Source organism: Lampetra planeri, chromosome 81 (genome assembly GCF_965212315.1).
Source record: "Lampetra planeri chromosome 81, kcLamPlan1.2.h2, whole genome shotgun sequence".
Lineage (NCBI taxonomy): Eukaryota > Metazoa > Chordata > Hyperoartia > Petromyzontiformes > Petromyzontidae > Lampetra > Lampetra planeri.
In genome coordinates this window covers 1,419,388-1,435,516 of record NC_136185.1, presented here as the reverse complement: position 1 = coordinate 1,435,516, position 16,129 = coordinate 1,419,388, and the positions used below count along the sequence as shown (strand labels likewise).

Genomic DNA, 16,129 nt, shown 5'->3' with positions numbered 1-16,129 from the left:
TCTTAGGTGGGTGGGACGGCAGCTTAGGAGAGGCGGGGACGCCATCTTAGGTGAGGGAGGCGCCATCTTAAGTGGGTGGGACGCCATCTTAGATGAGGGAAGGCGCTTCTTAGGTGGGTGGGACGCCATCTTAGGTGTGGAGACGCCATCTTATAAGAGGTGGGGACGCCATCATAGGTGAGGGAGGGTATCTGAGGCGAGGGGGAGGACGCCATCTTAGGTGAGGGAGGGTGCCATCTTAAGTGGGTGGGACGCCATCTTAGATGAGGGAAGGCGCCATCTTAGGTGGGTGGGACGCCCTCTTAGGAGAGGGGGTGACGCCATCTTAGGAGAGGGGAGACGCCATATCGTGATTTTGGGCGGGCGTCTGAGGCGTGGACACCATCTTAGGTGAGGGAGTAGGACACCAGCTTAGGTGAGGATGGTTATTATTGCGACGGTTCTTAATTTATTTTTATTAACAACAATAATAATTATAACACAACCACCAGCACCAGCACCATCAGATTGTGCAACCAAGTTTGCGCGGGCACTTTTGTAATCTTTTTAAAAAATGTTTAATTTTATGTTTAGGAATGCGTCTGAGGCGGGGTTTATCCACCTACGTCATTTCCGTTTCCGTTTTGTGTGGCGGCGGTGGTCGTGGTGGTGCTAGTGGTGGTTGTGGTGGTTGTTGCAGCTGCTGCTGCTGCTGCTACTGGTGGTGTCGTCGTCTCGAACGCAGCGACCCCCATTGAACCATCTGCCTCGGCCACGCGATCGACGAAGAGGAACAGCGATCGAGAGAGAGACGCGGAGAGGAGAGAGACGCAGAGAGACGCAGCGAGGAGAGACGCAGAGAGACGCCAAATGGCGTCCGCCCGACACTTTCGCGTCAACGATGGCGACTGGGTCTGCGGAGACAGAAAGTGAGAAGAGGGAGGGGGGAGGAGGAGGGGGGGAGAGGGGGAGAGAGGGGGGGGAGGGGGGGAGGGGGGGGGAGGGGGGGAGGAGGAGGGGGGAGGAGTGGGTGGGAGGAGGGAGGGGGGGTGGAGGAGGAGGGAGGAGGAGGGGGGGAGAAGGAGGGGGAGAGAGGGGAGGGGGGGGAGGAGTGGGGGGGAGGGGGGGGGAGGAGTGGGCGGGAGGGAGGAGGGGGGAGGGGGAGGGAGGAGGAGGGGGGGAGAAAGGGGGGGAGAGGGGGGAGGGAGGGGGGAAGAGGAGGGGGAGAGAGGGGAGGGGGGGGAGGAGTGGGCGGGAGGGAGGAGGGGGGGAGGGGGGAGGGGGGGAGGAGGAGGGGGAGAGAGGGGAGGGAGGAGGAGGGGGGGGGGAGGGAGGAGGAGGGGGGAGGAGTGGGAGGGAGGAGGGGGGGGAGGGGGGAGGAGGGGGGAGAGAGGGGGGGGAGGAGGGGGGAGAGAGGGGGGGGAGGAGGGGGGGGGGAGAGGAGGAGGGAGAGGGGGGGGGGCTTTGCTCTGTGCCGTGTGGTTAATGTACAGGCGTGGGTGTGTGTGGTATTTGTGTGGTGTGCAAGTGTGTGGTGTGTGTGTCTGGGTGAGTGAGTGGGTGAGGGAGTGGGTGAGTGAGTGAGTGGGTCTCTCAGTCTATGGGTCTCTATGGGTGTCTGTGGATGTCTGTGGGTTTCTGTGGGTCTCTGTGAGTGTGTGGGTCTCTGTGGGTCTCTGTGAGTCTATGGGTGTCTGTGGGTCTCTGTGAGTCTATGGGTGTCTGTGGGTCTCGGTGAGTCTATGGGTCTCTATGGGTGTCTGTGGGTGTCTGTGGGTCTCTGTGAGTCTATGTGTCTCTGTGGGTCTCTGTGGGTCTCTGTGGGTTTCTGTGTGTCTCTGTGGGTCTCTGTGAGTCTGGGTCTCTATGGGTGTCTGTGGGAGTCTGTGGGTCTCTGGGTCTTTGTGAGTCTGTGGGTCTCTGTGAGTCTGTGGGTCTCTGTGGGTCTCTGTGGGTCTCTGTGGGTCTCTGTGAGTCTGTGGGTCTCTGTGAGTCTGTGGGTCTCTATGGGTGTCTGTGGGTCTCTGGGTCTCTGTGAGTCTGTGGGTCTCTGTGGGTCTCTGTGGGTCTCTGTGGGTCTCTGTGAGTCTGTGGGTCTCTGTGAGTCTGTGGGTCTATGGGTCTCTATGGGTCTCTGTGGGTCTCTGTGAGTCTGTGGGTCTCTATGGGTGTATGTGGGTGTCTGTGGGTCTCTGTGAGTCTGTGGGTCTCTATGGGTGTCTGTGGGTCTCTGGGTCTCTGTGAGTCTGTGGGTCTCTGTGAGTCTGTGGGTCTCTGTGGGTCTCTGTGGGTCTCTGTGAGTCTGTGGGTCTCTGTGAGTCTGTGGGTCTCTGAGTCTGTGGGTCTATGGGTCTCTATGGGTCTCTGTGGGTCTCTGTGAGTCTGTGGGTCTCTATGGGTGTATGTGGGTCTCTGTGAGTCTGTGGGTCTCTATGGGTGTCTGTGGGTCTCTGGGTCTCTGTGAGTCTGTGGGTCTCTGTGAGTCTGTGGGTCTCTGTGGGTCTCTGTGGGTCTCTGTGAGTCTGTGGGTCTCTGTGAGTCTGTGGGTCTCTATGGGTGTATGTGGGTGTCTGTGGGTCTCTGTGAGTCTGTGGGTCTCTGTGAGTCTGTGGGTCTCTGTGGGTCTCTGTGAGTCTGTGGGTCTCTGTGAGTCTGTGGGTCTCTATGGGTGTATGTGGGTGTCTGTGGGTCTCTGTGAGTCTGTGGGTCTCTGTGAGTCTGTGGGTCTCTGTGGGTCTCTGTGGGTCTCTGTGAGTCTGTGGGTCTCTGTGAGTCTGTGGGTCTATGGGTCTCTATGGGTCTCTGTGGGTCTCTGTGAGTCTGTGGGTCTCTATGGGTGTATGTGGGTGTCTGTGGGTCTCTGTGAGTCTATGGGTCTCTGTTGGTGTCAACAGGTCTCTTACATTGTGGGTCTCTGTGGGATGTTGATGGTGATGATGATGATACTGATGATTATGCTGATGATGATGTTACTGATGATGATGTTACTGATGCTGATGACGATGTTACTGATGATGATGATGTTACTGATGATGATGATGATGTTACTGATGATGCTGCTGCTGATGATGTTAATGATGATGTTAATGTTGATGATGTTAATGATGATGATGTTACTGATGATACTTATGTTGATGTTACTGATGATGTTGTTACTGATGATGATGTTACTGATGATGCTGCTGCTGATGATGCTGATGCTGCTGCTGCTGATGCTGATGATGATGATGCTGCTGATGATGATGTTACTGATGATGATGTTAATGCCTCTTTCTAGATGTGGAAATGTTAACTTTGCTCGGAGAACTCATTGCAATCGCTGTGGACAAGGTGAGAGACACGGAGAGAGACACGGGGAGAGAGACACGGGGAGAGAGACACGGGGAGAGAGACACTGGGAGAGACACGGGGAGAGAGACACGGGGAGAGAGACACGGGGAGAGAGACACGGGGAGAGAGACACGGGGAGAGAGACACGGGGAGAGAGACACGGGGAGAGAGACACGGGGAGAGAGACACTGGGAGAGAGACACGGGTAGAGACACGGGGAGAGAGACACGGGGAGAGAGACACTGGGAGAGAGATACGGGGAGAGAGACACGGGGAGAGAGATACTGGGAGAGAGACACGGGGAGAGAGACACGGGGAGAGAGACACGGGGAGAGAGACACGGGGAGAGAGACACGGGGAGAGAGACACTGGGAGAGAGACACGGGTAGAGACACGGGGAGAGAGACACGGGGAGAGAGACACTGGGAGAGAGACACGGGGAGAGAGACACGGGGAGAGAGACACGGGGAGAGAGACACGGGGAGAGAGACACGGGGAGAGAGACACGGGGAGAGAGACACTGGGAGAGAGACACGGGTAGAGACACGGGGAGAGAGACACGGGGAGAGAGACACTGGGAGAGAGACACGGGGAGAGAGACACGGGGAGAGAGATACTGGGAGAGAGACACGGGGAGAGAGACACGGGGAGAGAGATACTGGGAGAGAGACACGGGGAGAGAGACACGGGGAGAGAGACACGGGGAGAGAGACACTGGGAGAGAGACACGGGTAGAGACACGGGGAGAGAGACACGGGGAGAGAGACACTGGGAGAGAGACACGGGGAGAGAGACACGGGGAGAGAGACACGGGGAGAGAGACACGGGGAGAGAGACACTGGGAGAGACACGGGGAGAGAGACACGGGGAGAGAGACACGGGGAGAGAGACACGGGGAGAGAGACACGGGTAGAGACACGGGGAGAGAGACACTGGGAGAGAGACACGGGGAGAGAGACACGGGGAGAGAGATACTGGGAGAGAGAGACACGGGGAGAGAGACACGGGGAGAGAGACACGGGGAGAGAGACACGGGGAGAGAGACACGGGATGAGAGACACGGGGTGAGAGAGACACAGGGAGAGAGACACGGGGAGAGAGAGAGACACGGGGAGAGAGAGAGACACGGGGAGAGACACGGGGAGAGAGACACGGGGAGAGAGACACGGGGATAGAGACACGGGGAGAGAGACACGGGGAGAGAGACACGGGGAGAGAGACACGGGGAGAGAGACACGGGGAGAGAGACACGGGGAGAGAGACACTGGGAGAGAGACACGGGTAGAGACACGGGGAGAGAGACACGGGGAGAGAGACACTGGGAGAGAGACACGGGGAGAGAGACACGGGGAGAGAGACACGGGGAGAGAGACACTGGGAGAGACACGGGGAGAGAGACACGGGGAGAGAGACACGGGGAGAGAGACACTGGGAGAGACACGGGGAGAGAGACACGGGGAGAGAGACACGGGGAGAGAGACACGGGGAGAGAGACACGGGGAGAGAGACACGGGGAGAGAGACACGGGGAGAGAGACACTGGGAGAGAGACACGGGTAGAGACACGGGGAGAGAGACACGGGGAGAGAGACACTGGGAGAGAGACACGGGGAGAGAGACACGGGGAGAGAGATACTGGGAGAGAGACACGGGGAGAGAGACACGGGGAGAGAGACACGGGGAGAGAGACACTGGGAGAGAGACACGGGTAGAGACACGGGGAGAGAGACACGGGGAGAGAGACACTGGGAGAGAGACACGGGGAGAGAGACACGGGGAGAGAGACACGGGGAGAGAGACACTGGGAGAGACACGGGGAGAGAGACACGGGGAGAGAGACACGGGGAGAGAGACACGGGGAGAGAGACACGGGTAGAGACACGGGGAGAGAGACACTGGGAGAGAGACACGGGGAGAGAGACACGGGGAGAGAGATACTGGGAGAGAGAGACACGGGGAGAGAGACACGGGGAGAGAGACACGGGGAGAGAGACACGGGTAGAGACACGGGGAGAGAGACACGGGGAGAGAGATACGGGGAGAGAGACACGGGGAGAGAGACACGGGGAGAGAGATACTGGGAGAGAGAGACACGGGGAGAGAGACACGGGGAGAGAGACACGGGGAGAGAGACACGGGGAGAGAGACACGGGGAGAGAGACACGGGGAGAGGTAGACATGGGTTTGAAAAGTGTGTTATGTCTGGATGTGTGTCTCAAATCATCCTCCACTCATCCCCACAATGTGTCCATGTCTCTCCCCATGTCTCTCTCTCTCCCCGTGTCTCTGTGTGTGTCTCTGTGTGCGTGTCTCTGTGTGTGTTTCTCTGTCTCTGTGTGTATGTCTGTGTGTGCGTGTCTGTGTGTGTCTCTGTGTGTGTCTCTGTGTGTGTCTGTGTGTGTGTCTCTGTGTGTGTCTCTGTGTGTGTTTCTGTGGGTGTGTCTGTGTGTGTCTCTGTGTGTGTCTCTGTGTGTGTCTCTGTGTGTGTCTCTCTGTGTGTCTCTGTGTGTGTCTCTGTGTGTGTTTCTGTGTGTGTCTCTGTGTGTGTCTCTGTGTGTCTCTGTGTGTGTCTCTGTGTGTGTCTCTGTGTGTGTCTCTGTGTGTGTGTCTCTGTGTGTGTCTCTGTGTGTGTCTCTGTGTGTGTCTCTGTGTGTGTCTCTGTGTGTGTCTCTGTGTGTGTGTCTGTGTCTCTGTGTGTGTCCCTGTGTGTGTCTCTGTGTGTGTCTCTGAGTGAGTCTCTGTGTGTGTCTCTGTGTGTGTCTCTGTGTGTGTCTCTGTGTGTGTCTCTGTGTGTGTGTCTCTGTGTGTGTGTCTCTGTGTGTGTCTCTGTGTGTGTCTCTGTGTGTGTCTCTGTGCGTGTCTCTGTGCGTGTCTCTGCGTGTCTCTGTGTGTGTCTCTGTGCGTGTCTCTGTGCGTGTGTCTGTGCGTGTCTCTGTGCGAGTCTCTGTGTGTGTCTCTGTGTGAGTCTCTGTGTGTGTCTCTGTGTGTGTCTCTGTGCGTGTCTCTGTGTGTCTCTGTGCGTGTGTCTGTGTGTCTCTGCGTGTGTCTCTGTGTGTGTCTGTGTGTGTGTCTCTGTGTGTGTCTCTGTGTGTGTTTCTGTGGGTGTGTCTGTGTGTGTCTTTGCGTGTGACTCTGTGTGTGTCTCTGTGTGTCTCTGTGTGTGTCTCTGTGTGTGTCTCTGTGTGTGTCTCTGTGTCTCTGTGTGTGTCTCTGCGTGTTCAGAGCGGAGTGGAGAATCTCGGCAGATGAAGCCGGCGGGAGTGGAGATCGGTAAACAGTTTCTTGTTGTCTTTGTGTCTTCATCTTGTCTCTCTGTCTCTGTCTGTCTCTCTGTCTGTCTCTGTCTTTCTGTCTCTGTGTCTCTGTGTGTCTCTCTCTGTCTCCCTCTTGTCTCTCTCTCTCTCTGTCTCTCTGTCTCTGTGTGTGTCTCTCTTTCCCTGTATCTGTGTCTCTGTCTCTGTGTGTCTCTGTCTCTGTTTGTCTCTGTGTCTCTCCCTGTCTCTGTGAGTCTCTGTGTATCTCTGTGTGTCTCTGTGTGTCTCTGTGTGTCTCTGTGAGTCTCTGTGTGTCTCTGAGTCTCTGTGAGTCTCTGTGTCTCTCCCTGTCTCTGTTGTCTCTGTGTCTCTCTCTGTCTCTTTGTTGTCTCTTTCTGTCTCTGTGTGTGAGTCTCTGTGTGTCTCTGAGTCTCTGTGAGTCTCTGTGAGTCTCTGTGTGTCTCTGTGTGTCTCTGTGTGTCTCTGTGTGTTTCTGAGTCTCTGTGTGTCTCTGAGTCTCTGTGAGTCTCTGTGTGTTTCTGAGTCTCTGTGTGTCTCTGAGTCTCTGTGAGTCTTTGTGTGTCTCTGTGTGTCTCTGTGTGTGTCTCTGTGAGTCTCTGTGAGTCTCTGTGAGTCTCTGTGAGTCTCTGTGTGTCTCTGTGTGTGTCTCTGTGTGTGTCTCTGAGTCTCTGTGAGTCTCTGTGAGTCTCTGTGTGTGTCTCTGAGTCTCTGTGTGTTTCTGAGTCTCTGTGAGTCTTTGTGTGTCTCTGTATGTATCTGTGAGTCTCTGTGTGTGTCTCTGTGTGTGTCTCTGTGTGTCTCTGTGAGTCTTTGTGTGTCTCTGTATGTATCTGTGAGTCTCTGAGTCTCTGTGAGTCTTTGTGTGTGTCTCTGTGTGTCTCTGTGTGTGTCTCTGTGTGTGTCTCTGTGTGTCTCTGTGAGTCTTTGTGTGTCTCTGTATGTATCTGTGAGTCTCTGAGTCTCTGTGAGTCTCTGTGTGTCTATGAGTCTCTGTGTGTCTCTGAGTCTCTGTGAGTCTCTGTGTGTCTCTGAGTCTCTGTGTGTCTCTGTGTGTGTCTCTGAGTCTCTGTGTGTGTCTCTGTGTGTCTATGAGTCTCTGTGTGTCTCTGAGTCTCTGTGAGTCTCTGTGTGTCTCTGAGTCTCTGTGAGTCTCTGAGTCTCTGTGTGTCTCTGTGTGTCTCTGAGTCTCTGTGAGTCTCTGAGTCTCTGTGAGTCTCTGTGTGTTTCTGAGTCTCTGTGTGTCTCTGTGAGTCTCTGTGAGTCTCTGTGAGTCTCTGAGTCTCTGTGAGTCTCTGAGTCTCTGTGTGTCTCTGAGTCTCTGTGAGTCTCTGAGTCTCTGTGAGTCTCTGTGAGTCTCTGTGTGTCTCTGAGTCTCTGTGTGTCTCTGTGCGTGTCTCTGCATGTGTCTCTGTGTGTCTCTGTGTGTGTCTCTGTGTGTGTCTCTGTGTGTGTCTCTGTGTGTCTCTGCGCGTGTCTCTGCGCGTGTCTCTGCGCGTGTCTCTCTGTGAGTCTCTGTGTGTGTCTCTGTGTGTGTCTCTGCGTGTGTCTCTCTGTGAGTCTCTGTGTGTGTCTCTGCGCGTGTCTCTGCGCGTGTCTCTGCGTGTGTCACTGTGTGTGTCTCTGCGCGTGTCTCTGCGCGTGTCTCTGCGCGTGTCTCTGCGTGTGTCTCTGCGTGTGTCTCTGCGTGTGTCTCTGCGTGTGTCTCTGCGTGTCTCTGCGTGTGTCTCTGCGTGTGTCTCTGCGTGTGTCTCTGTGTCTCTGTGTGTGTCTCTGTGTCTGTGTGTGTCTCTGCGAGTCTGTGCGTGTCTGTGTGTGTCTCTGCGTGCGTGTCTGTGCGTGTGTCTCTGCGTTTGAAGAGCGTAGTGGAGAGTCGCGGCAGATGAAGTCGGGCGGAGTGGAGATTGGCAAAGCGCTGGCTGACAAGTCCAAGGGCCTCTTCAGTGCCAACGACTGGCAATGCAAGACGTGAGACACACAGAGACACACACAGAGACACACAGAGACACACAGAGAGACACACAGAGAGACACACAGAGAGACACAGAGACACACAGAGACACACACACAGAGAGACACAGAGACACACACAGAGACACACACAGAAACACACAGAGACACACAGACACACAGAGACACACACAGAGACACACACAGAAACACACAGAGACACACAGAAACACACAGAGACACACAGAGACACACACAGAGACACACACAGACACACAGAGAGACACAGAGACACACACAGAGACACACACAGAAACACACAGAGACACACAGAGACACACAGAGACACACAGAGACACACACAGAGACACACACAGACACACAGAGACACACAGAGACACAGAGAGACACAGAGAGAGACACAGAGACACACAGAGACACACAGAGAGACACACAGAGACACACAGAGAGACACAGAGACACACACAGAGACACACACAGAGACACACAGAGACACACACAGAGACACACAGAGACACACAGAGAGACACAGAGACACACAGAGACACACAGAGACACAGAGAGACACAGAGAGAGACACAGAGACACACAGAGACACACACACAGAGAGACACAGAGACACACACAGAGACACACACAGAAACACACAGAGACACACACAGAGACACACAGAGAGACACACAGAGACACACACAGACACACACACAGAGAGACACAGAGAGACACAGAGAGACACACACAGAGACACACAGAGACACACACAGACACACACACAGAGAGACACAGAGACACACACAGAGACACACACAGAGACACAGAGACACGCAGAGACACACACAGACACACACACAGAGAGACACAGAGAGACACAGAGAGACACACACAGAGACACACAGAGACACAGAGAGACACAGAGAGACACGCAGAGACACGCAGAGACACACACACAGAGAGACACAGAGAGACACAGAGAGACACAGAGACACACAGAGACACAGAGAGAGACACACAGAGACACGGAGACACACACAGAGACACACACAGAGACACACAGAGAGACACAGAGAGACACAGAGACACACAGAGAGACACACAGAGACACACAGAGACACACAGAGACACACAGAGAGACACAGAGACACACAGAGACACACAGAGACACACACAGAGACACACACAGAGACACACACAGACACACACACAGAGACACACACAGAGACACACACAGACACACACAGAGACGCAGAGAGACACAGAGACACACAGAGAGACACACACAGAGATTCAGAGACACACAGAGACACGCACAGAGACACGCACAGACACGCATAGAGACTCACACAGAGACTCACACAGAGACTCACACAGAGACTCACTCACTGACTCACATATGTGTTGTAATGTAGTGATGATGATGGTGGTGGTAGTGATGGTGGTGGTGGTAGTGATGATGATGATGGTGGTGGTGATGGTGGTGGTGGTAGTGATGATGATGGTGGTAGTAGTGATGGTCGTGGTGGTAGTGATGATGATGGTGGTGGTAGTGATGATGATGGTGGTAGTAGTGATGGTGGTGGTGGTAGTGATGATGATGGTGGTGGTGGTAGTGATGATGATGGTGGTGGTGGTGATGGTGGTGGTGGTAGTGATGGTGATGATGGTGGTGGTGATGGTGGTGGTGGTAGTGATGATGATGGTGGTGGTGGTGATGGTGGTGGTGGTAGTGATGATGATGATGGTGGTGATGGTGGTGGTGGTAGTGATGATGATGATGGTGGTAGTGATGATGATGATGGTGGTAGTGATGGTGGTGGTGATAGTGATGATGATGGTGGTAGTAGTGATGGTGGTGGTGGTAGTGATGATGATGGTGGTTGTAGTGATGATGATGATGGTGGTAGTGATGATGATGATGGTGGTAGTGATGGTGGTGGTGGTAGTGATGATGATGATGGTGGTGGTGATGGTGGTGGTGATAGTGATGATGATGGTGGTAGTAGTGATGGTGGTGGTGGTAGTGATGATGATGATGGTGGTGGTGGTAGTGATGATGATGGTGGTGGTGGTGGTGATGGTGGTGGTGGTAGTGATGGTGATGATGGTGGTGGTGATGGTGGTGGTGGTAGTGATGATGGTGATGGTGGTGGTGATGGTGGTGGTGGTAGTGATGATGATGATGATGGTGGTGGTAGTGATGGTGGTGGTGGTAGTGATGGTGATGGTGGCGGTAGTGATGGTGGTGGTAGTGATGATGGTGGTGGTAGTGATGGTGATGATGGTGGTAGTGATGATGATGATGGTGGTGGTGATGGTGGTGGTAGTGATGGTGGTGGTGGTAGTGATGGTGGTGGTGGTAGTGGTGGTAGTGATGGTGATGATGGTGGTAGTGATGATGATGGTGGTGGTAGTGATGGTGATGGTGGCGGTAGTGATGATGGTGGTGGTGGTGGTAGTGATGATGATGATGGTGGTTGTGATGGTGGTGGTGGTAGTGATGATGGTGGTGGTAGTGATGGTGGTGGTGGTAGTGATGGTGATGATGGTGGTAGTGATGATGATGATGGTAGTGGTGATGATGGTGATGGTGGTAGTGATGATGATGGTGGTGATGATGATGGTGGTGGTAGTGATGGTGGTGGTGGTAGTGATGGTGATGGTGGTAGTGGTGATGGTGGTGGTAGTGATGATGGCTGTGGTAGTGATGATGGTGATGGTGGTAGTGGTGATGATGGTGATGGTGGTAGTGATGATGATGGTGGTGGTAGTGATGGTGGTGGTGGTAGTGATGGTGGTGATGGTAGTGATGATGATGATGGTAGTGATGATGATGATGGTGGTAGTGATGATGATGATGGTGGTAGTGATGGTGGTGGTGGTAGTGATGATGATGATGATGGTGGTGGTGGTAGTGATGATGATGGTGGTGGTGGTAGTGATGATGATGGTGGTGGTGATGGTGGTGGTGGTAGTGATGATGGTGGTGGTGATGGTGGTGGTGGTAGTGATGGTGATGGTGGTAGTGATGATGATGATGGTAGTGGTGATGATGGTGATGGTGGTAGTGATGATGATGGTGGTGATGATGATGGTGGTGTTAGTGATGGTGGTGGTGGTAGTGATGGTGATGGTGGTAGTGGTGATGGTGGTGGTAGTGATGATGGCTGTGGTAGTGATGATGGTGATGGTGGTAGTGGTGATGATGGTGATGGTGGTAGTGATGATGATGGTGGTGGTAGTGATGGTGGTAGTGATGGTGGTGGTGGTAGTTGTGGTAGTGATGATGATGGTGGTAATGGTGATGATGGATAGTGGTAGTGATGGTGATGATGGTGGTGGTGGTGATGATGATGGTGGTAGTGATGATGGTAGTGATGATGGTGGTGGTGGTGATGATGATGATGATGATGGTAGTAGTAGTGATGGTGGTGGTGGTGATGATTATGATGGTAGTGATGATGGTGGTGATGATGATGATGATGGTGGTGATGATGGTAGTAGTAGTGATGATGGTTGTGGTGGTAGTGATGGTGGTGGTGGTAGTGATGATGGTGATGGTGGTAGTGATGATGATGGTGGTGGTAGTGATGGTGGTGGTGGTAGTGATGGTGGTGGTGGTAGTGGTGGTAGTGATGATGATGGTGGTAATGGTGATGATGATAGTGGTAGTGATGGTGATGATGGTGGTGGTGGTGATGATGATGGTGGTAGTGATGGTGGTGATGATGATGATGGTGGTGGTGATGATGATGGTAGTAGTAGTGATGATGGTTGTAGTGATGGTGGTGGTGGTGGTAGTGATGATGGTGGTAGTGATGGTGGTGGTGGTGATGGTGGTAGTGGTGATGGTGGTGGTAGTGATGATGGCTGTGGTAGTGATGATGGTGATGGTGCTAGTGGTGATGATGGTGATGGTGGTAGTGATGATGATGGTGGTGGTAGTGATGGTGGTGGTGGTAGTGATGATGGTGGTAGTGGTGATGGTGGTGGTGGTGATGATGATGGTGGTGATGGTGATGATGATAGTGGTAGTGATGGTGATGATGGTGGTGGTGGTGGTGATGATGATGGTGGTAGTGATGGTGATGATGGTGGTGGTGGTGGTGATGATGATCGTGGTAGTGATGATGGTAGTGATGATGGTGGTGGTGGTGGTGATGATGATGATGATGGTGGTGATGATGATGGTGGTGGTGGTGGTGGTGATGATGATGATGGTAGTGATGATGGTGGTGGTGGTGATGATGGTGGTGGTGGTGGTGGTGATGATGATGATGGTAGTGATGATGGTGGTGGTGGTGGTGATGATGATGATGGTAGTGATGATGGTAGTGATGATGATGATGATGGTAGTAGTAGTGATGATGGTGGTGGTGGTGATGATGATGATGATGATGGTAGTGATGATGATGGTGGTGATGATGATGATGATGATGGTGGTGATGATGGTAGTAGTAGTGATGATGGTTGTGGTGGTAGTGATGGTGGTGGTGGTAGTGATGGTCGTAGTGATGATGATGGTGGTGGTAGTGATGGTGGTGGTGGTAGTGATGGTGGTGGTGGTAGTGGTGGTAGTGATGATGATGGTGGTAATGGTGATGATGATAGTGGTAGTGATGGTGATGATGGTGGTGGTGGTGGTGATGATGGTGGTGGTGGTGGTGATGATGATGGTGGTAGTGATGATGGTACTGATGATGGTGGTGGTGGTGGTGATGATGATGGTGGTAGTGATGGTGATGATGGTGGTGGTGGTGGTGATGATGATGATGGTGGTGATGATGATGGTGGTGGTGGTGATGATGATGATGGTAGTGATGATGGTGGTGGTGGTGGTGATGGTGGTGGTGGTGATGATGATGATGGTAGTGATGATGGTGGTGGTGGTGATGGTGGTGGTGATGATGGTGGTGGTGATGATGGTGGTGGTGGTGGTGATGATGATGATGGTAGTGATGATGGTGGTGATGATGATGATGGTGGTGATGATGATGATGGTGGTAGTGATGATGGTGGTGATGATGATGATGGTGGTAGTGATGATGGTAGTGATGATGGTGGTGGTGGTGATGATGATGGTGGTAGTGATGGTGATGATGATGGTGGTGGTGATGATGGTGATGATGGTGGTGATGATGATGATGGTAGTGATGATGGTGGTGGTGGTGATGGTGGTGGTGATGATGGTGATGATGGTGGTGGTGATGATGGTGGTGATGATGATAGTTGTGGTTGTTGTTGTTGTTGTGGTGTTGATGATGGTGGTGGTGGTAGTGATGGTGATGGTGGTAGTGGTGATGGTGGTGGTGGTAGTGATGATGGCTGTGGTAGTGATGATGGTGATGGTGGTAGTGGTGATGATGGTGATGGTGGTAGTGATGATGGTGGTGGTAGTGATGGTGGTGGTGGTGATGGTGGTAGTGGTGATGGTGGTGGTGGTGATGATGATGGTGATGATGATAGTGGTAGTGATGATGGTGATGATGGTGGTGGTGGTGGTGATGATGATGGTGATAGTGATGATGATGATGATGGTGGTGGTGGTGGTGGTGATGATGGTGGTAGTGATGGTGATGATGGTGGTGGTGGTGGTTATGATGATGATGGTGGTAGTGGTGATGGTGGTGGTGGTGATGATGATGATGATGGTGGTGATGATGATGGTGGTGGTGGTGGTGATGATGATGGTGGTGATGGTGATGATGATAGTGGTAGTGATGATGGTGATGATGGTGGTGGTGGTGGTGATGATGATGATGGTAGTGATGATGGTGGTGGTGGTGATGGTGGTGGTGATGATGGTGATGATGGTGGTGATGATGATGATGGTAGTGATGATGGTGGTGGTGGTGATGGTGGTGGTGATGATGGTGGTGGTGATGGTGGTGGTGGTGATGGTGGTGGTGATGATGGTGGTGGTGATGGTGGTGATGATGATGGTGGTGATGATGATGGTGGTGGTGATGATGGTGATGATGGTGGTGATGATGATGATGGTAGTGATGATGGTGGTGGTGGTGATGGTGGTGGTGATGATGGTGGTGGTGATGGTGGTGATGATGATGATGGTGGTGGTGATGATGGTGGTGGTGGTGATGATGATGGTGGTGGTGGTGATGGTGATGATGGTAATGATGGTGGTGGTGATGATGATGATGGTAGTGATGATGGTGGTGGTGATGATGATGATGGTAGTGGTGGTGATGATGGTGGTGGTGGTGATGATGATGGTGGTGGTGGTGATGGTGGTGATGATGATGATGATGGTGGTGGTGATGATGGTGGTGGTGGTGATGATGATGATGGTGGTGGTGGTGGTGATGGTGATGATGGTAATGATGGTGGTGGTGATGATGATGATGGTAGTGATGATGGTGGTGGTGATGATGATGATGGTAGTGGTGGTGATGATGGTGGTGGTGATGGTGATGATGGTGGTGGTGGTGGTGATGATGATGGTGGTGGTGGTGATGGTGATGATGGTAGTGATGATGGTGATGATGATGATGATGGTAGTGGTGGTGATGATGGTAGTGGTGGTGATGATGATGGTGGTGGTGGTGGTGGTGATGATGATGGTGGTGGTGGTGGTGATGATGATGGTGGTGGTGGTGGTGATGATGGTGGTGGTGGTGATGATGGTGGTGGTGGTGGTGGTGATGATGGTGGTGGTGGTGGTGATGGTGATGATGATGGTGGTGATGATGATGGTGGTGGTGGTGGTGATGATGATGGTGGTGGTGGTGGTGATGATGATGGTGGTGGTGGTGATGATGATAGTTGTTGTTGTTGTGGTGTTTGTGGTTGTTGTTGTTGATTGTTGTGGTGGTGATGATGATGGTTGTTGTTGTTGTGATTGTTGTTTTTGTTTGTTGTTGTGGTTGTTGTGTTGATTGTTGTTGTGGTGTTTGTTGTTGTTGTTGTTGTGTTGATTGTTGTTGTGGTGTTTGTTGTTGTTGTTGTTGTGTTGATTGTTGTTGTGGTGTTTGTTGTTGTTGTTGTTGTGGTGTTTATTGTTGTTGTTGTTGCTGTTGTTGTTGGTTGTTGTTGTGTTGATTGTTGTTGTTGTTGTGGTGTTTTTTTGTTGTTGTTGTTGTGTTGATTGTTGTTGTGGTGTTTGTTGTTGTTGTTGTTGTGGTGTTTATTGTTGTTGTGGTGTTTGTTGTTGTTGTTGTTGTTGTGGTGTTTATTGTTGTTGTTGTTGTTGTGGTGTTTATTGTGTTTGTTGTTGTTGTGGTGTTTATTGTTGTTGTTGTTGCTGTTGTTGTTGGTTGTTGTTGTGTTGATTGTTGTTGTGGTGTTTGTTGTTGTTGTGTTGATTGTTGTTGTTGTTGTGGTGTTTTTTTTGTTGTTGTGTTGTTGATTGTTGTTGTTGTTGTTGTGTTGATTGTTGTTGTTGTGTTTGTTGTTGTTGACAGCTGCGGCAACGTGAACTGGGCTCGCCGCAGCGACTGCAACATGTGCAACACCCCCAAGTTCGGCAAGTTGGAAGAGCGAACCGGTGACTCACACACTCACACTCACGTACACACACTCACACACTCACACACTCACACACACTCACACACTCACACACTCACA

At 52.4% G+C, this 16,129-nt stretch overlaps 1 protein-coding gene across 2 annotated transcripts in view; it reads left to right on the top strand.

Annotated features, from left to right (window-relative positions):
* The first annotated feature begins 605 nt into the window (after nucleotides 1-605).
* The window catches only part of ZRANB2 (zinc finger RANBP2-type containing 2), a 40,669-nt gene continuing 25,145 nt past the window's right edge, over nucleotides 606-16,129 (top strand). For both annotated transcript variants that reach the window (XM_078621342.1, XM_078621341.1), the window contains exons 1-5: nucleotides 606-908; nucleotides 3,257-3,309; nucleotides 6,531-6,578; nucleotides 8,440-8,548; nucleotides 15,967-16,049. In XM_078621342.1, coding sequence (XP_078477468.1) covers nucleotides 850-908; nucleotides 3,257-3,309; nucleotides 6,531-6,578; nucleotides 8,440-8,548; nucleotides 15,967-16,049 — 352 coding nt within the window. In that variant the 5' untranslated portion in view covers nucleotides 606-849. The remainder of the gene's footprint in view (nucleotides 909-3,256; nucleotides 3,310-6,530; nucleotides 6,579-8,439; nucleotides 8,549-15,966; nucleotides 16,050-16,129) is intronic.